Source organism: Triticum urartu, chromosome 6 (assembly GCF_003073215.2).
Source record: "Triticum urartu cultivar G1812 chromosome 6, Tu2.1, whole genome shotgun sequence".
Lineage (NCBI taxonomy): Eukaryota > Viridiplantae > Streptophyta > Magnoliopsida > Poales > Poaceae > Triticum > Triticum urartu.
Window position 1 is genome coordinate 102577976 of NC_053027.1, and position 15033 is coordinate 102593008.

Here is a 15033-nt window from a genome sequence, read left to right on the forward strand (position 1 = left end):
GGACACGAAAGCTTGCTGCTACCCTTGATGTTGGCGGGGACCGCGGCATGGAGCTCGCCCCCGGAGCAGGCACCGCGCACGCGCTTCGCCGGCGGCGGTTGGACGTCGCGCACGGATCCGGTGCGCTTTGGCTTCTTGGCAGCCGCGGGGTTCGCCATCAGGGCGGGGTTTACGCGCACGTGGGAGGAGCAGGAGTGCAGGTCGTCGGCGGCGATCCGGCGCGGGAGCCGAGACGGCGGGAGCACCGTGGTGCCACCCATGGTCGCGGCCGTGGAATCGCGAGAGCAACGATCCGGCGCTGGGAGAGAGAGGAAGATGGATCGAGGGAGGCTGATCGGGGATTGGGGAAACGCGGCGAGCAAGAAAACAGGGACGCGGGAGACAGAGAAGTAGCGGCAAGCAATTTGAATCCGAGTCGGCCCAGGCATGGCTAAAACGCGCACTTTGGTTTTTGAATCCGAGTCGAAGTCGGCCCAGGCATGCATAGCTAAAACTGGCGGCAAGAGACTCGGATTCAAATTGCTTTCTATCTTTCCAACTAGCGCAGGCATGCATGTCTGAATCCGAGTCCAGGCATAACTAATTCCTCAGAAATCTAAAATCAGTTCTCCTGCCAGAAATCTAAAATGCAGAACTTTCCACTTCTCTCACCCTTGCGTCTGTTTCTAACTGAAACCCTGTCCACTGCAGAGTTAAACATCTTAACCAGCATGGTGCATCAAGGTCTTATTTCAATCCAGAGCAGCACTTAACCAGCATGTGTTTGTATGTGTGTCCAGCTGCAGGTCGTAACTCGGAGTTCTGTGATTGCCGGCTAAGTGTCAGTTTTGGTTTGCCATGTATGATCTCAGAAACCTGATGATCCAGGTTGCAAAGATTCCGAGATCCCTATCTCTGGATGCCGCAGAAAATAGGAACAACAAAACATGAAACATCCCCGCAAAAAAAAAAACATGAAACATCGCACGTTGAATCACAATGTAGCTGATGGAAAATCAGTCCGGTAGCTGGTACCACACACACATGTTTATTTTCACTATACAAAACTGGTCTTGATATCTCGAATATGTACACTACCTGAGCCGTAAAAAGCCCATAATCCTCGCTCACATTTTTTATTATATATGCTACTGAATGTTCTCCATCATATCAAACCTCCGGGTCTAGAATGATTCGAACCGTGGTCGACACTGGAGCTGAACTCGTTATCATTATGTCTATTGTCCTGCTTGATCGGCCCACGTATGTCGATGTCGTGTCTATGTCGGCACACCCATGGATTAGCGCGGCGGGCTGCTTAGGCTCCATCGGTGAGCTTATGTTTTCAGAGTTCAGCATTGCAGCAACATCTGTCATGGTGGGCCGATCTGCTGGATCTTCCTGAGAGCAAAGTAGTGCCACCTGAGCGCATCTCGTTATCTCAGCGGCTTCATATCTTTCCCCTAACAACGGATCCACAAGCTCATGCAACCTTTGGTCCTTCCACGTGCGCCAGGCCTGAAACAGTTTTTCAAAGGGATTGACATGAGAAAACTGCAGCGCAAAAGAAGGAAAATAATCTGGCAACAAAAGTAAACATTTCGTGAACGTGAACTATAAGAAATCTTGCTTGAAATAGATGTACATTTCACTCACATCTCGTACAAGATCACCAACAGTATCCCCTCGCTTGTCAAGTATGGTATTCTTTCGGCCACTAATAATCACCAGAACCAAAACGCCAAAGCTGAAAACATATGTCTTCAGCGAGTAAACTCCTCGAGATGCATACTCTGGAGCCTTGTAACCACTGAAAAGCGAAACAAAAGATATCAAAACTGTAAGATTAGAACATCTGAAGGCAAAATGGTGGGAACCTATGATGATTGATATATTAGGTAGCTGATACCTGGTTCCCACGACCCTACTCGTGCGCTCTTCTGCTACATCTGAACTCAGTGCTCTAGCTGATCCAAAATCAGCAATCTTTGGGATCATGTTACAATCCAAGAGGACATTATGTGGTTTCAAGTCTCTGTGGACAAGCCAGAACATGGAGTGCTTATGCAGGTAAACAATTCCCTCTGTTAACCCTGTAATTATCTTGAATCGCCTAGACCAGTGTAGCAACGGCCCTTTTCTTCTGTCTGCAAAATGTTCGAAGAATGGTGTGGAATTAGGGTTGTTGTAGCCTTGATTTAATTGTAGACGGTTTGCATTCATGCACATACATACTTGGAATTAAATGAGGCGCGCTTGGAAATAACTTACAGTAGGGAAAACTTACCGCATAGGTAACGATCTAAGGAACCATTTTGCATGAACTCATATACTAGAATCCTTTCTTTCCCATGGATGCACCACCCCAATAACCGAATCACATTGGCATGCTGAAGCTTTGCAAGCTGCAATTCACTGTTGACTTCAACCATTGCTGCGTGCTCATCGGCTCTTTTGATGGCAACATTAAGTCCACCAGGCAACTGGCCCTGCAATTTTTACTAAGGGAGTTAAAATTAAGTTTCTTTAAGCGGACATCCACGCTTTATTAGGAAGACAAGGGGGATATGCATTCACTTTGTTAACTTGTTTCTATGTTGGCTTACCTTGTACACCCTCCCAAATCCTCCCCATCCAATTATCATCTTCTCTGAGAAATTCTCTGTAGCATCCAAGATCTGACAGAAATCAAACCTTGTGAATCCCGCGCAAGCCTCTTCCATACGGGTACAAAGCTCCACAAGTTCTTCAATGTCAACGATATTCTGTTCTCGCAGGTCCACTTTTCCTGACTCACAGATAATCTATAATTGTCACCAATGGAGATTTAACAAACGTGGACACTACTGAAAGATAAAAAATATTGAGAAAATGATCCAGTTTTTTTTTTGTTTCATGTGGTTACTAATGGGGTAAGTATGTGCTAAAGGAATTTCTCAAGTACAGAACTCTATGTTCGGTCTTATATTTGTTTACGGAGGTAGTTTCATACATGTATGATTGCTTCCAGTAGCAAGTGCTCTTTCATGACGTGCTAATTAACTTCTATTTTACTACAGTTAAATTCTATGTGGTGACACAATATTTATTCATGAAAAAGTATGCATGTGTAACAGAAGTAATGTCAAAACATATCAGGGAGGTGCGCCCCTGCTTATTTAAGCATCAGACCCGGGCCACGAGGGCCTCACGAACCTCCCCCGCGTCGTCCTCCCCCTAGGGCGACTCGGGCGGCCAGAAACCTAGCCGCCGCCGCCGCAAACTCCCTCCTCCTCTCCCTCTCCCTCCGCCGCCGCCGGAAGACGCCGCCGGGCTAAGCCCGGGGGCCGACGGCGGTGGCGGGGGATCTCCTCTCTCGCGCGTCTCTGGGGTGGGGCGGACCCCAAGGCGTGTGGTGGCGCGACCGATCTGGGATCTGCGGCGCGGCAGATGGCTGTAGGCGGCGGGAGGTCGGCCCGTCCTCGGACGGCGACGGCTTGGCGCGGCGGAGGCCAGGGCTGCGGGCGCTGCGGATGGCCCTTCAGGCGGCGGCGGCGGCCGGTTTGGCTGGCGTGCATGCTGCCTTCAGATCGGCGACGGCGGCGTGGAGGGCCTGGTGGTCTCATCGGCGGCACCTCCGATCAGATCTGTTCTGACCGGTGCAGCCGGCGGTGGTGGTCATCTCTTCTGTCAGAGGTGGTCGGCCTAAGGCTGGGTGTTCGGATCTCGGGATCCGTCATCTGGCACCAGCGGCGAGTCGGGGAGACGTAGTTGCCGGTGAAAACCGAGCCAACGGCGGGCGATGGCGGCATTCCACGCCGTTACCTTGATGAAGGCATCGTCATGTGACTACCGTCGACCCACTCGTATTGCTCCAGGGAAAACCCTAGGATCTGGTGTTCCAGTCCGGACGATGGCGGCACTACGGTGCCGTTTCTCTCTTGGGAGCATCGTTTTGTGGAGCAGCGCTGGAAGTCAGAGACAGGAGGTGGAGCGGCTTCGTCTTGTACGGAGCTTCGGTGGAGATGTCAAGTCATGCCTGACCGACAGGTGCTACGCTTGGTCATGCCTGGTCGGTAGGTGCTACGCACGACAGATCCTCCAGGGCTTCAAGCTGTGTCGGCTGGTGGTACTTGGTAGCATGGCGCTGAGGTGTATCAGTGGCGACCACGACGTGTTCAGCTGTTTGCGCGCAGGGAGGAGGTGTCATTGGGCGCCGTGGTGGCGTCGGCGATAGCTAGACCGATCAAGGTTGATGCATCAATACAGTTCTGAAGATGGAGCGGTGGCAGTTGGCGGCGGCGGCCTCTGAGAGCACGTCGGACCAGTGTGTGCCCCAGACCCGGCAAGTGGCTAGGTTGGGGTCTCAGGTCTTAGATGTTAGGCTTGGCTGCGATGTCTGTTTGGTATTAGGCCCAGGCTATCTGCGCCCCTTCATCAACTGGATAGGTGTAGCGATATTTTGTTGCTTAGACGGCGGCTTTAGTCTTATTGTTGTATGACTTTGTAAGGTCTTGTGAGAATAATTAATAAAGTGGTCGTATGCATCGCCAGATGCAGAGGCCGGGGGTCATCCTCCTTTTCTAAAAAAAGAGAGATAGAGTTGGTTACAACAAGGTAGAGATAAGAGAGAATGCTACTACCAACCTACCAATCTAATCTATATCAAAACAACTCCAACAGAAGATATGCGCTACATGATATGGTGGTGCGGTGCGGTGCATATTGGCACGGTGCACATGTACATGACATGTTTAACACCCTTCCTTAATCACAACTTCATCAAGTTGAGATTATACTCGAAAGCTTCAAAGCTCCTTGTTGGCAATGGCTTTGTGAATCCATCTGCAATCTAATATCTGGAGTGTACAAACTGAATGTCAAGCTGCTTTTGAGCAACCCTTTCTCGGACAAAATGAAAATCTATTTCAATATGTTTTGTTCTTGCATGAAACACAGGATTGGCAGATAGATAGGTAGCACCAAGATTGTCACACCATAGACAGGGAGCTTGCTTACTTTTCACACCAAGTTCCTTAAGCATGGACTGCACCCAAATAATTTCAGCTGTGGCATTTGCTAGCGCCTTGTACTCTGCCTCTGTACTTGACCTAGAAACTGTTGCTTCTTTTCTAGCACACCATGAGATCAAGTTAGGCCCAAAAAATATTGCAAAGCCACCAGTTGAACGCCTGTCATCCAAGCATCCTGCCCAATCAGAGTCAGAGAAGGCACTGACAAGGGTAGAAGATGATCTTCTAAAACTGAGACCAACACTCAAAGTATTCTTGACATATCTTACTATACGTTTTGCAGCAGTCAAATGAATAGTAGTGGGTGCATGAAGGAACTGACAAACTTTATTGACAGCAAAAGAAATATCAGGTCTGGTGAGAGTGAGATATTGAAGTGCTCCTACCAAACTTCTGTATTTTGTGTTGTCTTCTTGATTCAGAGGTGTACCTTCTGTAAGTGATAATTTTTCTGAGCTGGATAATGGAGTGGGTGTAGGTTTACAACCTTGCAGACCAGCCTTCTTTACTAGCTCAGTGGCATATTTTTCCTGAGAGAGATGAATTCCATCCTTGTGTTTCTTCACCTCAATTCCAAGGAAATAATGCAAGTCTCCAAGATCCTTTAGAGCAAAGTTTGCCCCAAGTCTTTCAACAGTCATGTGATTGCTTCATCAAATGAATTTGTCACAATAATATCATCAACATATATGAGGACAAATATGCATGTGTTGGACTTGTTGTAAATAAACAATGAGGTGTCAGACTTTGAAGGAATAAAGCCAAGAGTTTGCATTTTGTGACAAAGGCGAGAATGCCAAGCCCATGGAGCTTGCTTTAGACCATATAGTGCCTTGTCAAGTTTGCACACATGAGAGGGGTTGCTTTTACTTTCAAACCCAGGAGGTTGCTGAAGGAAATATGCCCTAGAGGCAATAATAAAATTTATTATTTATTTCCTTATATCATGATAAATGTTTATTATTCATGCTAGAATTGTATTAATCGGAAACATAATACATGTGTGAATACATAGACAAACAGAGTGTCATTAGTATGCCTCTACTTGACTAGCTCGTTGATCAAAGATGGTTATGTTTCCTAACCATAGACATGAGTTGTCATTTGATTAACGGGATCACATCATTAGAAGAATGATGTGATTGACTTGACCCATTTCGTTAGCTTAGCACTTGATCGTTTAGTTTGTTGCTATTGCTTTCTTCATGACTTATACATGTTCCTTTGACTATGAGATTATGCAACTCCCGTTTACCGGAGGAACACTTTGTGTGCTACCAAACGTCACAACGTAACTGGGTGATTATAAAGGTGCTCTACAGGTGTCTCCAAAGGTAATTGTTGGGTTGGCGTATTTCGAGATTAGGATTTGTCACTCCGATTGTGGGAGAGGTATCTCTGGGCCCTCTCGGTAATGCACATCACTTAAGCCTTGCAAGCATTGCAACTAATGAGTTAGTTGCGGGATGATGTATTACGGAACGAGTAAAGAGACTTGCCGGTAACAAGATTGAACTAGGTATTGAGATACCGATGATCGAATCTCGGGCAAGTAACATACCGATGACAAAGGGAACAACGTATGTTGTTATGCGGTTTGACCGATAAAGATCTTCGTAGAATATGTGGGAGCCAATATGAGCATCCAGGTTCCGCTATTGTTTATTGACCAGAGACGTGTCTCGGTCATGTCTACATAGTTCTCGAACCCGTAGGGTCCGCACGCTTAACGTTACGATGATAGTTATATTATGAGTTTATATGTTTTGATGTACCGAAGGTTATTTGGAGTCCCGGATGTGATCAAGGACATGACGAGGAGTCTCGAAATGGTCGAGACATAAAGATTGATATATTGGAAGCCTATGTTTGGATGTCGGAAGTGTTCCGGGTGAAATCGGGATTTTACCGGAGTACCGGGAGGTTACCGGAACCCCCCGGGGGCTTAATGGGCCTACATGGGCCTTAGTGGAAATAGAGGGCAGCAAGGGGAGTGTGGGGCTGTTGGGGAACGTAGTAATTTCAAAAAATTTCCTACGCACACGCAAGATCATGGTGATGCATAGCAACGAGGGGGAGAGTCTGATCTACATACCCTTCTAGATTGCAACGGAAGCGTTGACAAAACGTAGAGGAAGTAGTCGTACGTCTTCTTCCCGATCCGACCGATCCAAGCACCGTTACTCCGGCACCTCCGAGTTCTTAGCACACGTACAGCTCGATGACGATCCCCGGGCTCCGATCCAGCAAAGCTTCGGGGAGGAGTTCTGTCAGCACGACGGCGTGGTGACGATCTTGATGTTCTACCGACGCAGGGCTTCGCCTAAGCACTACAACGATATGATCGAGGTGGAATATGGTGGTAGGGGGCACCGCACACGGCTAAGGAACGATCTCAATGATCAACTTGTGTGTCTAGAGGTGCCCCCTGCCTCCGTATATAAAGGAGCCAAGGGGAGGGGTGCGGCCAGCCCTATGGAGGCGCAGGAGGAGTCCTACTCCTACCGGGAGTAGGGACTCCCCCCCCCCCCATCCTATTCATCAGGACTCCTTGAGGAAAGTGGGAGATGTGGGTGGTTTTCGTGGGCCACCTTTTTCATGTCTAATGGTACCTAGTGGGAGCAGGGGGAGTGGCGCGCAGCTCTTTGGTCGAGCCTTTCTTCTTTCACCAGTGTTAAGGCTCCTCGACTTAAGGGCCCCATGATAGTTGGTCCCGGGATTGCCGTTTGGGGGGGGGTTCCGGGGGTATCCTGCCCGTACTCTCGGTAACACCTGGTAAAATCCCGATTTCACCCGGAACACTTCCGATGTCCAAACATAGGCTTCCAATATATCAATCTTTACGTCTCGACCATTTCGAGACTCCTCGTCATGTCCGTGATCACATCCGGGACTCCGAACAACCTTCGGTACATCAAAATGCATAAACTCATAATATAACTGTCATCGTAACCTTAAGCGTGCGGACCCTACGGGTTCGAGAACAATGTAGACATGACCGAGACACGTCTCCGGTCAATAACCAATAGCGGGACCTGGATGCCCATATTGGCTCCTACATATTCTACGAAGATCTTTATCGGTCAGACCGCATAACAACATACGTTGTTCCCTTTGTCATCGGTATGTTACTTGCCCGAGATTCGATCGTCGGTATCCAAATACCTAGTTCAATCTCGTTACCGGCAAGTCTCTTTACTCGTTCCGTAATACATCATCTCCGCAACTAACTCATTAGTTGCAATGCTTGCAAGGCTTAAGTGATGTGCATTACCGAGAGGGCCCAGAGATACCTCTCCGACAATCGGAGTGACAAATCCTAATCTCGAAATACGCCAACCCAACATGTACCTTTGGAGACACCTGTAATGCTCCTTTATAATCACCCAGTTACGTTGTGACGTTTGGTAGCACCCAAAGTGTTCCTCCGGCAAACGGGAGTTGCATAATCTCATAGTCATAGGAACATGTATAAGTCATGAAGAAAGCAATAGCAACATACTAAACGATCGGGTGCTAAGCTAATGGAATGGGTCATGTCAATCAGATCATTCACTAATGATGTGATCCCGTTAATCAAATAACAACTCTTTTCATGGTTAGGAAACATAACCATCTTTGATTAACGAGCTAGTCAAGTAGAGGCATACTAGTGACACTCTGTTTGTCTATGTATTCACACATGTATTATGTTTCCGGTTAATACAATTCTAGCATGAATAATAAACATTTATCATGATATAGGAAATAAATAATAACTTTATTATTGCCTCTAGGGCATATTTCCTTCTCTCCCACTTGCACTAGAGTCAATAATCTAGATTACACTGTAATGATTCTAACACCCATGGAGCTTTGGTGCTGATCATGTTTTGCTCGTGGAAGAGGCTTAGTCAACGGGTCTGCAACATTAGATCCGTATGTATCTTGCAAAAATCTCTATGTCTCCCTCCTTGACTAGATCGGATGGAATTGAAGCGTCTCTTGATGTGCTTGGTTCTCTTGTGAAATCTGGATTCCTTTCAAGGCAATTGCACCAGTATTGTCACAAAAGATTTTCATTGGACCCGATGCACTAGGTATGACACCTAGATCGGATATGAACTCCTTCATCCAGACTCCTTCGTTTGCTGCTTCCGAAGCAGCTATGTACTCCGCTTCACATGTAGATCCCGCCACGACGCTTTGTTTAGAACTGCACCAACTGACAGCTCCACCGTTTAATGTAAACATGTATCCGGTTTGCGATTTAGAATCGTCCGGATCAGTGTCAAAGCTTGCATCAACGTAACCATTTTACGATGAGCTCTTTGTCACCTCCATATACGAGAAACATATCCTTAGTCCTTTTCAGGTATTTCAGGATGTTCTTGACCGCTGTCCGGTGATCCACTCCTGGATTACTTTGGTACCTCCCTGCTAAAGTTATAGCAAGGCACACATCAGGTCTGGTACACAGCATTGCATACATGATAGAGCCTATGGCTGAAGCATAGGGAATGACTTTCATTTTCTCTCTATCTTCTGCAGTGGTCGGGCATTGAGTCTGACTCAACTTCACACCTTGTAACACAGGCAAGAACCCTTTCTTTGACTGATCCATTTTGAACTTCTTCAAAACTTTGTCAAGGTATGTGCTTTGTGAAAGTCCAATTAAGCGTCTTGATCTATCTCTATAGATCTTAATGCCAATATGTAAGCAGCTTCACCGAGGTCTTTCATTGAAAAACTACACTTTTATTCAAGTATCCCTTTATGCTATCAGAAATTCTATATCATTTCATCAGCAATATGTCATCCACATATAATATCAGAAATGCTACAGAGCTCCCACTCACTTTCTTGTAAATACAGGCTTCTCCAAAAGTCTGTATAAAACCAAATGCTTTGATCACACTATCAAAGCGTTTATTCCAACTCCGAGAGGCTTGCACCAGTCCATAAATGGATCGCTGGAGCTTGCACACTTTGTTAACTCCCTTTGGATCGACAAAACCTTCTGGTTGCATCATATACAATCTTCTTCCACAGGAAGCATTTTGCATTCACGTTAAATGGCACCATCAAAATCCGTTGAGACGATGCCTTATGAACTGTGGTTTGGCAAGAAACCAAAGTTGTCGTTTCTGAAAGTTTGGGGCTGCGATGCTTATGTGAAAAAGCTTCAACCTGATAAGCTCGAACCCAAATCGGAGAGAATGTGTCTTCATAGGATACCCAAAGGAGACTGTTGGGTACACCTTCTATCACAGATCCGAAGGCAAGACATTCGTTGCTAAGAATGGATCCTTTCTAGAGAAGGAGTTTCTCTCGAAAGAAGTGAGTGGGAGGAAAGTGAGATTGATGAAACTGAAGCTCTCGAAGTAGTGATAGAACTTGACGAGGTAACTGTACCTGCTCCCTTATTGGAAAGTAGTACATCACAGAAAACTGTTTCTGTGACACCTACACCAATTAGTGAGGAAGCTAATGATAATGATCATGAAACTTCAGAACAAGATACTACTGAACCTCGTAGATCAACCAGAGTGAGATCCGCACCAGAGTGGTACGGTAATCCTGTTCTGGAAGTCATGCTACTAGATCATGATGAACCTACGAACTATGAAGAAGCGATGGTGAGCCCAGATTCCGCAAAATGGCTTGAAGCCATGAAATCTGAGATGGGATCCATGTATGAGAACAAAGTGTATGGACTTTGGTTGACTTGCCCGATGATCGGCAAGCAATTGAGAATAAATGGATCTTCAAGAAGAAGACTGACGCTGATGGTAATGTTACTGTCTACAAAGCTCGACTTGTCGCGAAAGGTTTTCAAGTTCAAGGGATTGACTACGATGAGACCTTCTCACCCGTAGCGATGCTTAAGTCCGTCCGAATCATGTTAGCGATTGCCGCATTTTATGATTATGAAATTTGGCAGATGGATGTCAAAACTGCATTCCTGAATGGATTTCTGGAAGAAGAGTTGTATATGATGCAACCGGAAGGTTTTGTCGATCCAAAGGGAGCTAACAAGTGTGCAAGCTCCAGCGATCCATTTATGGACTGGTGCAAGCCTCTCGGAGTTGGAATAAACGTTTTGATAGTCGTAGAGTGCGAGGGATTGTTGTATAATGACTTTCTCGGAGGAAGCTTGTGTAGGTTTTCATGTAGGGTGATTGGGAGCTCGTATGTTTGCATTTCTGAGTGTTGAGTCTGTGGTATGACGGGGTATTAGGGTCTGTTGGGTATGTGGATATGTAGATGTGTATGGGATCAGCATATAGGGTCGGCTATAAAGTGTGGTTACAGTGAAGAGCCATCAAGTTGAGATGCTGACTTAAGTTATTAGGCGTAGTATTGATCTTGAGTCGTAGAGATCTTAGGTACAGGAGTACGCTTAAGTTGTGTATGGCACATACCGTTTGACGGACAGTTTGTGAATGCTGTTTGGCTCGGAATGATTGGTATTCCAGATTGGCAGGGTTTAGATAAAGTTTGGTGTGTGGTTCCGTTTTTTGGTTCGGTAGTGTGTGTTAGTGTGGGTGTTGTGGTTTTACTCGGTGTTGTTTCGGGCAAGCTGTAGTAAGATGGTTGCGTTGGGATTTTGCTCAGTTGGCTTGCGGGCGTGGCCGTAGCAGTCTGCAGATAGCTGGTTGTGGAGGCTTATTAGTTGAGAAGGATGGTGATTCTATATGCTTTCTAGTCCATGGATGGCTGATGCATGTATGTTGCGAATGCTTGGCTGGATACAGACTTGGTGGTGATGCGTGTCTATGAAAGGGTTTGCCATAGCAGTGGTACCAAAGTATCCTAAGTAGTGGATCACATGGAGCGGTCAACATCCTGAAATACCTGAAAAGGGACTAAGGATATGTTTCTCGTATATGGAGGTGACAAAGAGCTCACCGTAAAAGGTTACGTTGATGCAAGCTTTGACACTGATCCGGACGATTCTAAATCGCAAACCGGATACGTGTTTACATTAAACGGTGGAGCTGTCAGTTGGTGCAGTTCTAAACAAAGCGTCGTAGCGGGATCTACATGTGAAGCGGAGTACATAGCTGCTTCGGAAGCAGCGAACGAAGGAGTCTGGATGAAGGAGTTCATATCCGATCTAGGTGTCATACCTAGTGCATCGGGTCCAATGAAAATCTTTTGTGACAATACTGGTGCAATTGCCTTGGCAAAGGAATCCAGATTTCACAAAAGGACCAAACACATCAAGAGACGCTTCAATTCCATCCGGGATCTAGTCCAGGTGGGAGACATAGAGATTTGCAAGATACATACGGATCTGAATGTTGCAGACCCGTTGACTAAGCCTCTTCCACGAGCAAAACATGATCAGCACCAAGGCTCCATGGGTGTTAGAATCATTACAGTGTAATCTAGATTATTGACTCTAGTGCAAGTGGGAGACTGAAGGAAATATGCCCAGAGGCAATAATAAAGTTATTATTTATTTTCCTTATATCATGATAAATGTTTATTATTCATGCTAGAATTGTATTAACCGGAAACATAATACATGTGTGAATACATAGACAAACAGAGTGTGTGGTGGGTGTGTTTTTTTATGGTCGTAGGTTATACAATCAATTTGTGTTTTGACTCGTTTTTACTGTCCTTTCTTTTACTTGTGGACGTGTAGCGTCGTTTGTATCAAGATGGTTTGGTTATGTTTTTCGTTGTACCTGAGGTGAGGGTATCGCTAGATGAGGGGTGTGTATGGATTTAAGTCGATGGTGGTCTCTCATTGCGATTGAATCGGTGGATCTAATTGGCTGCAATTTTGCGCCGGTTTGATCCATTTAGTGGTCTTAGCACGGGGACGTGGATTGGTGATGTTTGGTCTGATTGCTGTTTGTTCAGTGACTAGGTTATGGGAAGATTGGTTGTGTCCTTTATGCTTATGAAGCTTATGGCAAATGCCCGTGGATGGTGCCGGAGGGAGAACGAACTTGGTGGGGCTGCTAAGGGAAACGTACAGATTGGACGTTGTGGATTATCCTGAGGTGTAGGTATATGAAATGGATAGCATTAATGGTTTGTGTGTTTTCAAGAAGTATGTGTCGTTCGTGTTTGTTGGGGGGTGTTGATGTGTGGCGATGATGGATGTTGTCATGCTGCCGATTTTGCTGCTGGAGGTATACTTTCTGATGGCTCCGTGCTCGTTGAGGTAGTAGCATCATTATCTTAAGCCTTGACTACGATGCGTTTTATTGCATAAGTGATTGGTTTTTTTTTTGGAGCTGAGGCTAGTGTGTGTGGTAGTCGGTTAACGAGGGTGTGTCATTTAAGTAGGGTACTCTGTAGCCAGGTAACTGGTACTGAATGAATAGGATCATTGGTTTTTTATGTTTTACTCGTGGAGTCCGAGCATTGCAATTGATCTTGGGAGCTCAGAGTAAGTCATGTACGTATATGGGACGATTTAGTATGTGTGGGGTAACTAACTGTGATAGTGTTGTTGGTGGATTGGGGCTTTTGGGTCTGACGAGTAAATTATGTTGGTGGTCGCTGAGAGGTATGTGAGGTGGCTCAGATAGGATGTTTCACGGCCCGGTGTTGTCTGAATTGACGGGGATCCGTGTTCTCTTGAGGTGTTTGGTCTAGATTGTGGCTTGGTGAGAAGCTTGTTTTAGGGTGTTATGCGTATGGCTTAATGCTGGGTTTTACTTTTGGAGTATTTGTTGTTTATCGATAGTGGTTGGTATTGGGTGGTATATGTTCAGTTGTGTTGGTTTTTGATGGGTTTTACGGGCGAATTTTGGTGGTTCGGGATTGGGAGGTCTCTGGTGGGATCTGTTGCTTTTGCGACTCGTTAGTCTGATGTAGGATGATCTTCGACTTTATATTTGGTTTCGAGATGTTTATTAGTGTTGTGTTGATTGTGAGGGGCCTTTTATGAGGGGTGGTTTTTGGTGACTTATCGGGGGGGTGGGTGGGTGGGAGGATGGTGTTTTCCGAGTGTATTGTATAAATCTCTGTTGGATGGTGGTGTGAGCATGTGGTGGTAGGGTCTTGTCGGTGGTTGTGGGGTTTTCGTGGGGTTGGGGGTTTTTTGTCGGTGTGGGCAGTACCGGGTTGCCATAGGGGTCATAACCACCGCGCGGTATTTCCCCGGTGAATCTTTATGAGTGTCGGGGGTGTGTATTGTCGTTTTTGTGGTGTTTGGGGGGTTCGTTGAGGTGCGGCCTCTAGTGGAAAGGTGAAAGGGCTGGGCGCTAAGGGCGTGCGAGGCGCGTGCCGTCGCTCTTTGGCGAGGTCTAGGTGGTGGGACTGCCAGGAGGGGATGTGGCGTGCACCTCTCCCTCTCCCTCTTTCCCGCATTTGGAGTTTCTCGTATGGGGGGGTTGGAGGGATTGGGGGGGGTGTGGAGGTGCTGGATCCGGGTGTAGGGGTGGTGAGTTGCCTCCTGGGCCTTAGGCAGTTATGGGGCGTGGGCGCGGCACCCTGCGCGCGTGTGGCGCCGCTGTAGGTAGGGACGGGGGGAGGGCAGGGGGGTGGGTATCACGGTCTGGCGCAGCACAGAGCTGGTGCCGTGGGATGGTTGGGAGTGGGCAGTGAGATCGGTGTTCTTCGCGAGGCCGTGTGCGGTGCCGGGGGCGGCGGCTGTCTGTGTGGGGCGGGAGGTGCGCAGTGGATATAGGCATCGGTCGGGGGGGCTGGATCTGTCTCGATGTGCGGTGCCCCCTGCCACTATATTCCACCTGTATAGTCGCTTAGGCGAAGCCCGCGTCGGTAGAACATCAAGATCGTCACCACGCCGTCGTGCTGACGGAACTCCTCCCCGAAGCTTTGCTGGATCGGAGCCCGGGGATCGTCATCGAGCTGTACGTGTGCTAAGAACTCGGAGGTGCCGGAGTAACGGTGCTTGGATCGGTCAGATCGGGAAGAAGACGTACGACTACTTCCTCTACGTTGTGTCAACGCTTCCGTTGCAATCTACAAGGGTATGTAGATCAGACTCTCCCCCTCGTTGCTATGCATCACCATGATCTTGCGTGTGCGTAGGAATTTTTTTGAAATTACTACGTTCCCCTACAGTGGCATC

At 47.0% G+C, this 15033-nt stretch overlaps 1 protein-coding gene across 1 annotated transcript; it reads right to left on the reverse strand.

The window, feature by feature from the left end:
- Nucleotides 1-1149: 1149 nt before the first annotated feature.
- LOC125516633 (putative cysteine-rich receptor-like protein kinase 20) lies at nt 1150-4168 on the reverse strand. Its single transcript, XM_048682003.1, has 6 exons — nt 4028-4168; nt 2586-2783; nt 2267-2468; nt 1889-1946; nt 1636-1789; nt 1150-1497 (listed from the first exon to the last, which is right to left on the reverse strand). The coding sequence occupies exons 1-6, from the start codon at nt 4166-4168 to the stop codon at nt 1150-1152; spliced, it is 1101 nt and encodes a 366-aa protein (XP_048537960.1).
- Between the last annotated feature and the right edge of the window lie 10865 nt (nt 4169-15033).

Excerpts from the sequence above, each read along its gene's own strand:
- LOC125516633 (XM_048682003.1), bottom strand. The coding sequence starts at position 4,168 with ATGACACCTCCTCCCTGCGCGCAAACAGCTGAACACGTCGTGGTCGCC. Across the intron at positions 1,947-2,266 it reads CTTAGATCGTTACCTATGCG|CTAGAGCACTGAGTTCAGAT; the intron begins GTAAGTTTTCCC and ends ATTTTGGATCAG. Across the intron at positions 1,498-1,635 it reads TTGGTGATCTTGTACGAGAT|GCCTGGCGCACGTGGAAGGA; the intron begins GTGAGTGAAATG and ends AAACTGTTTCAG.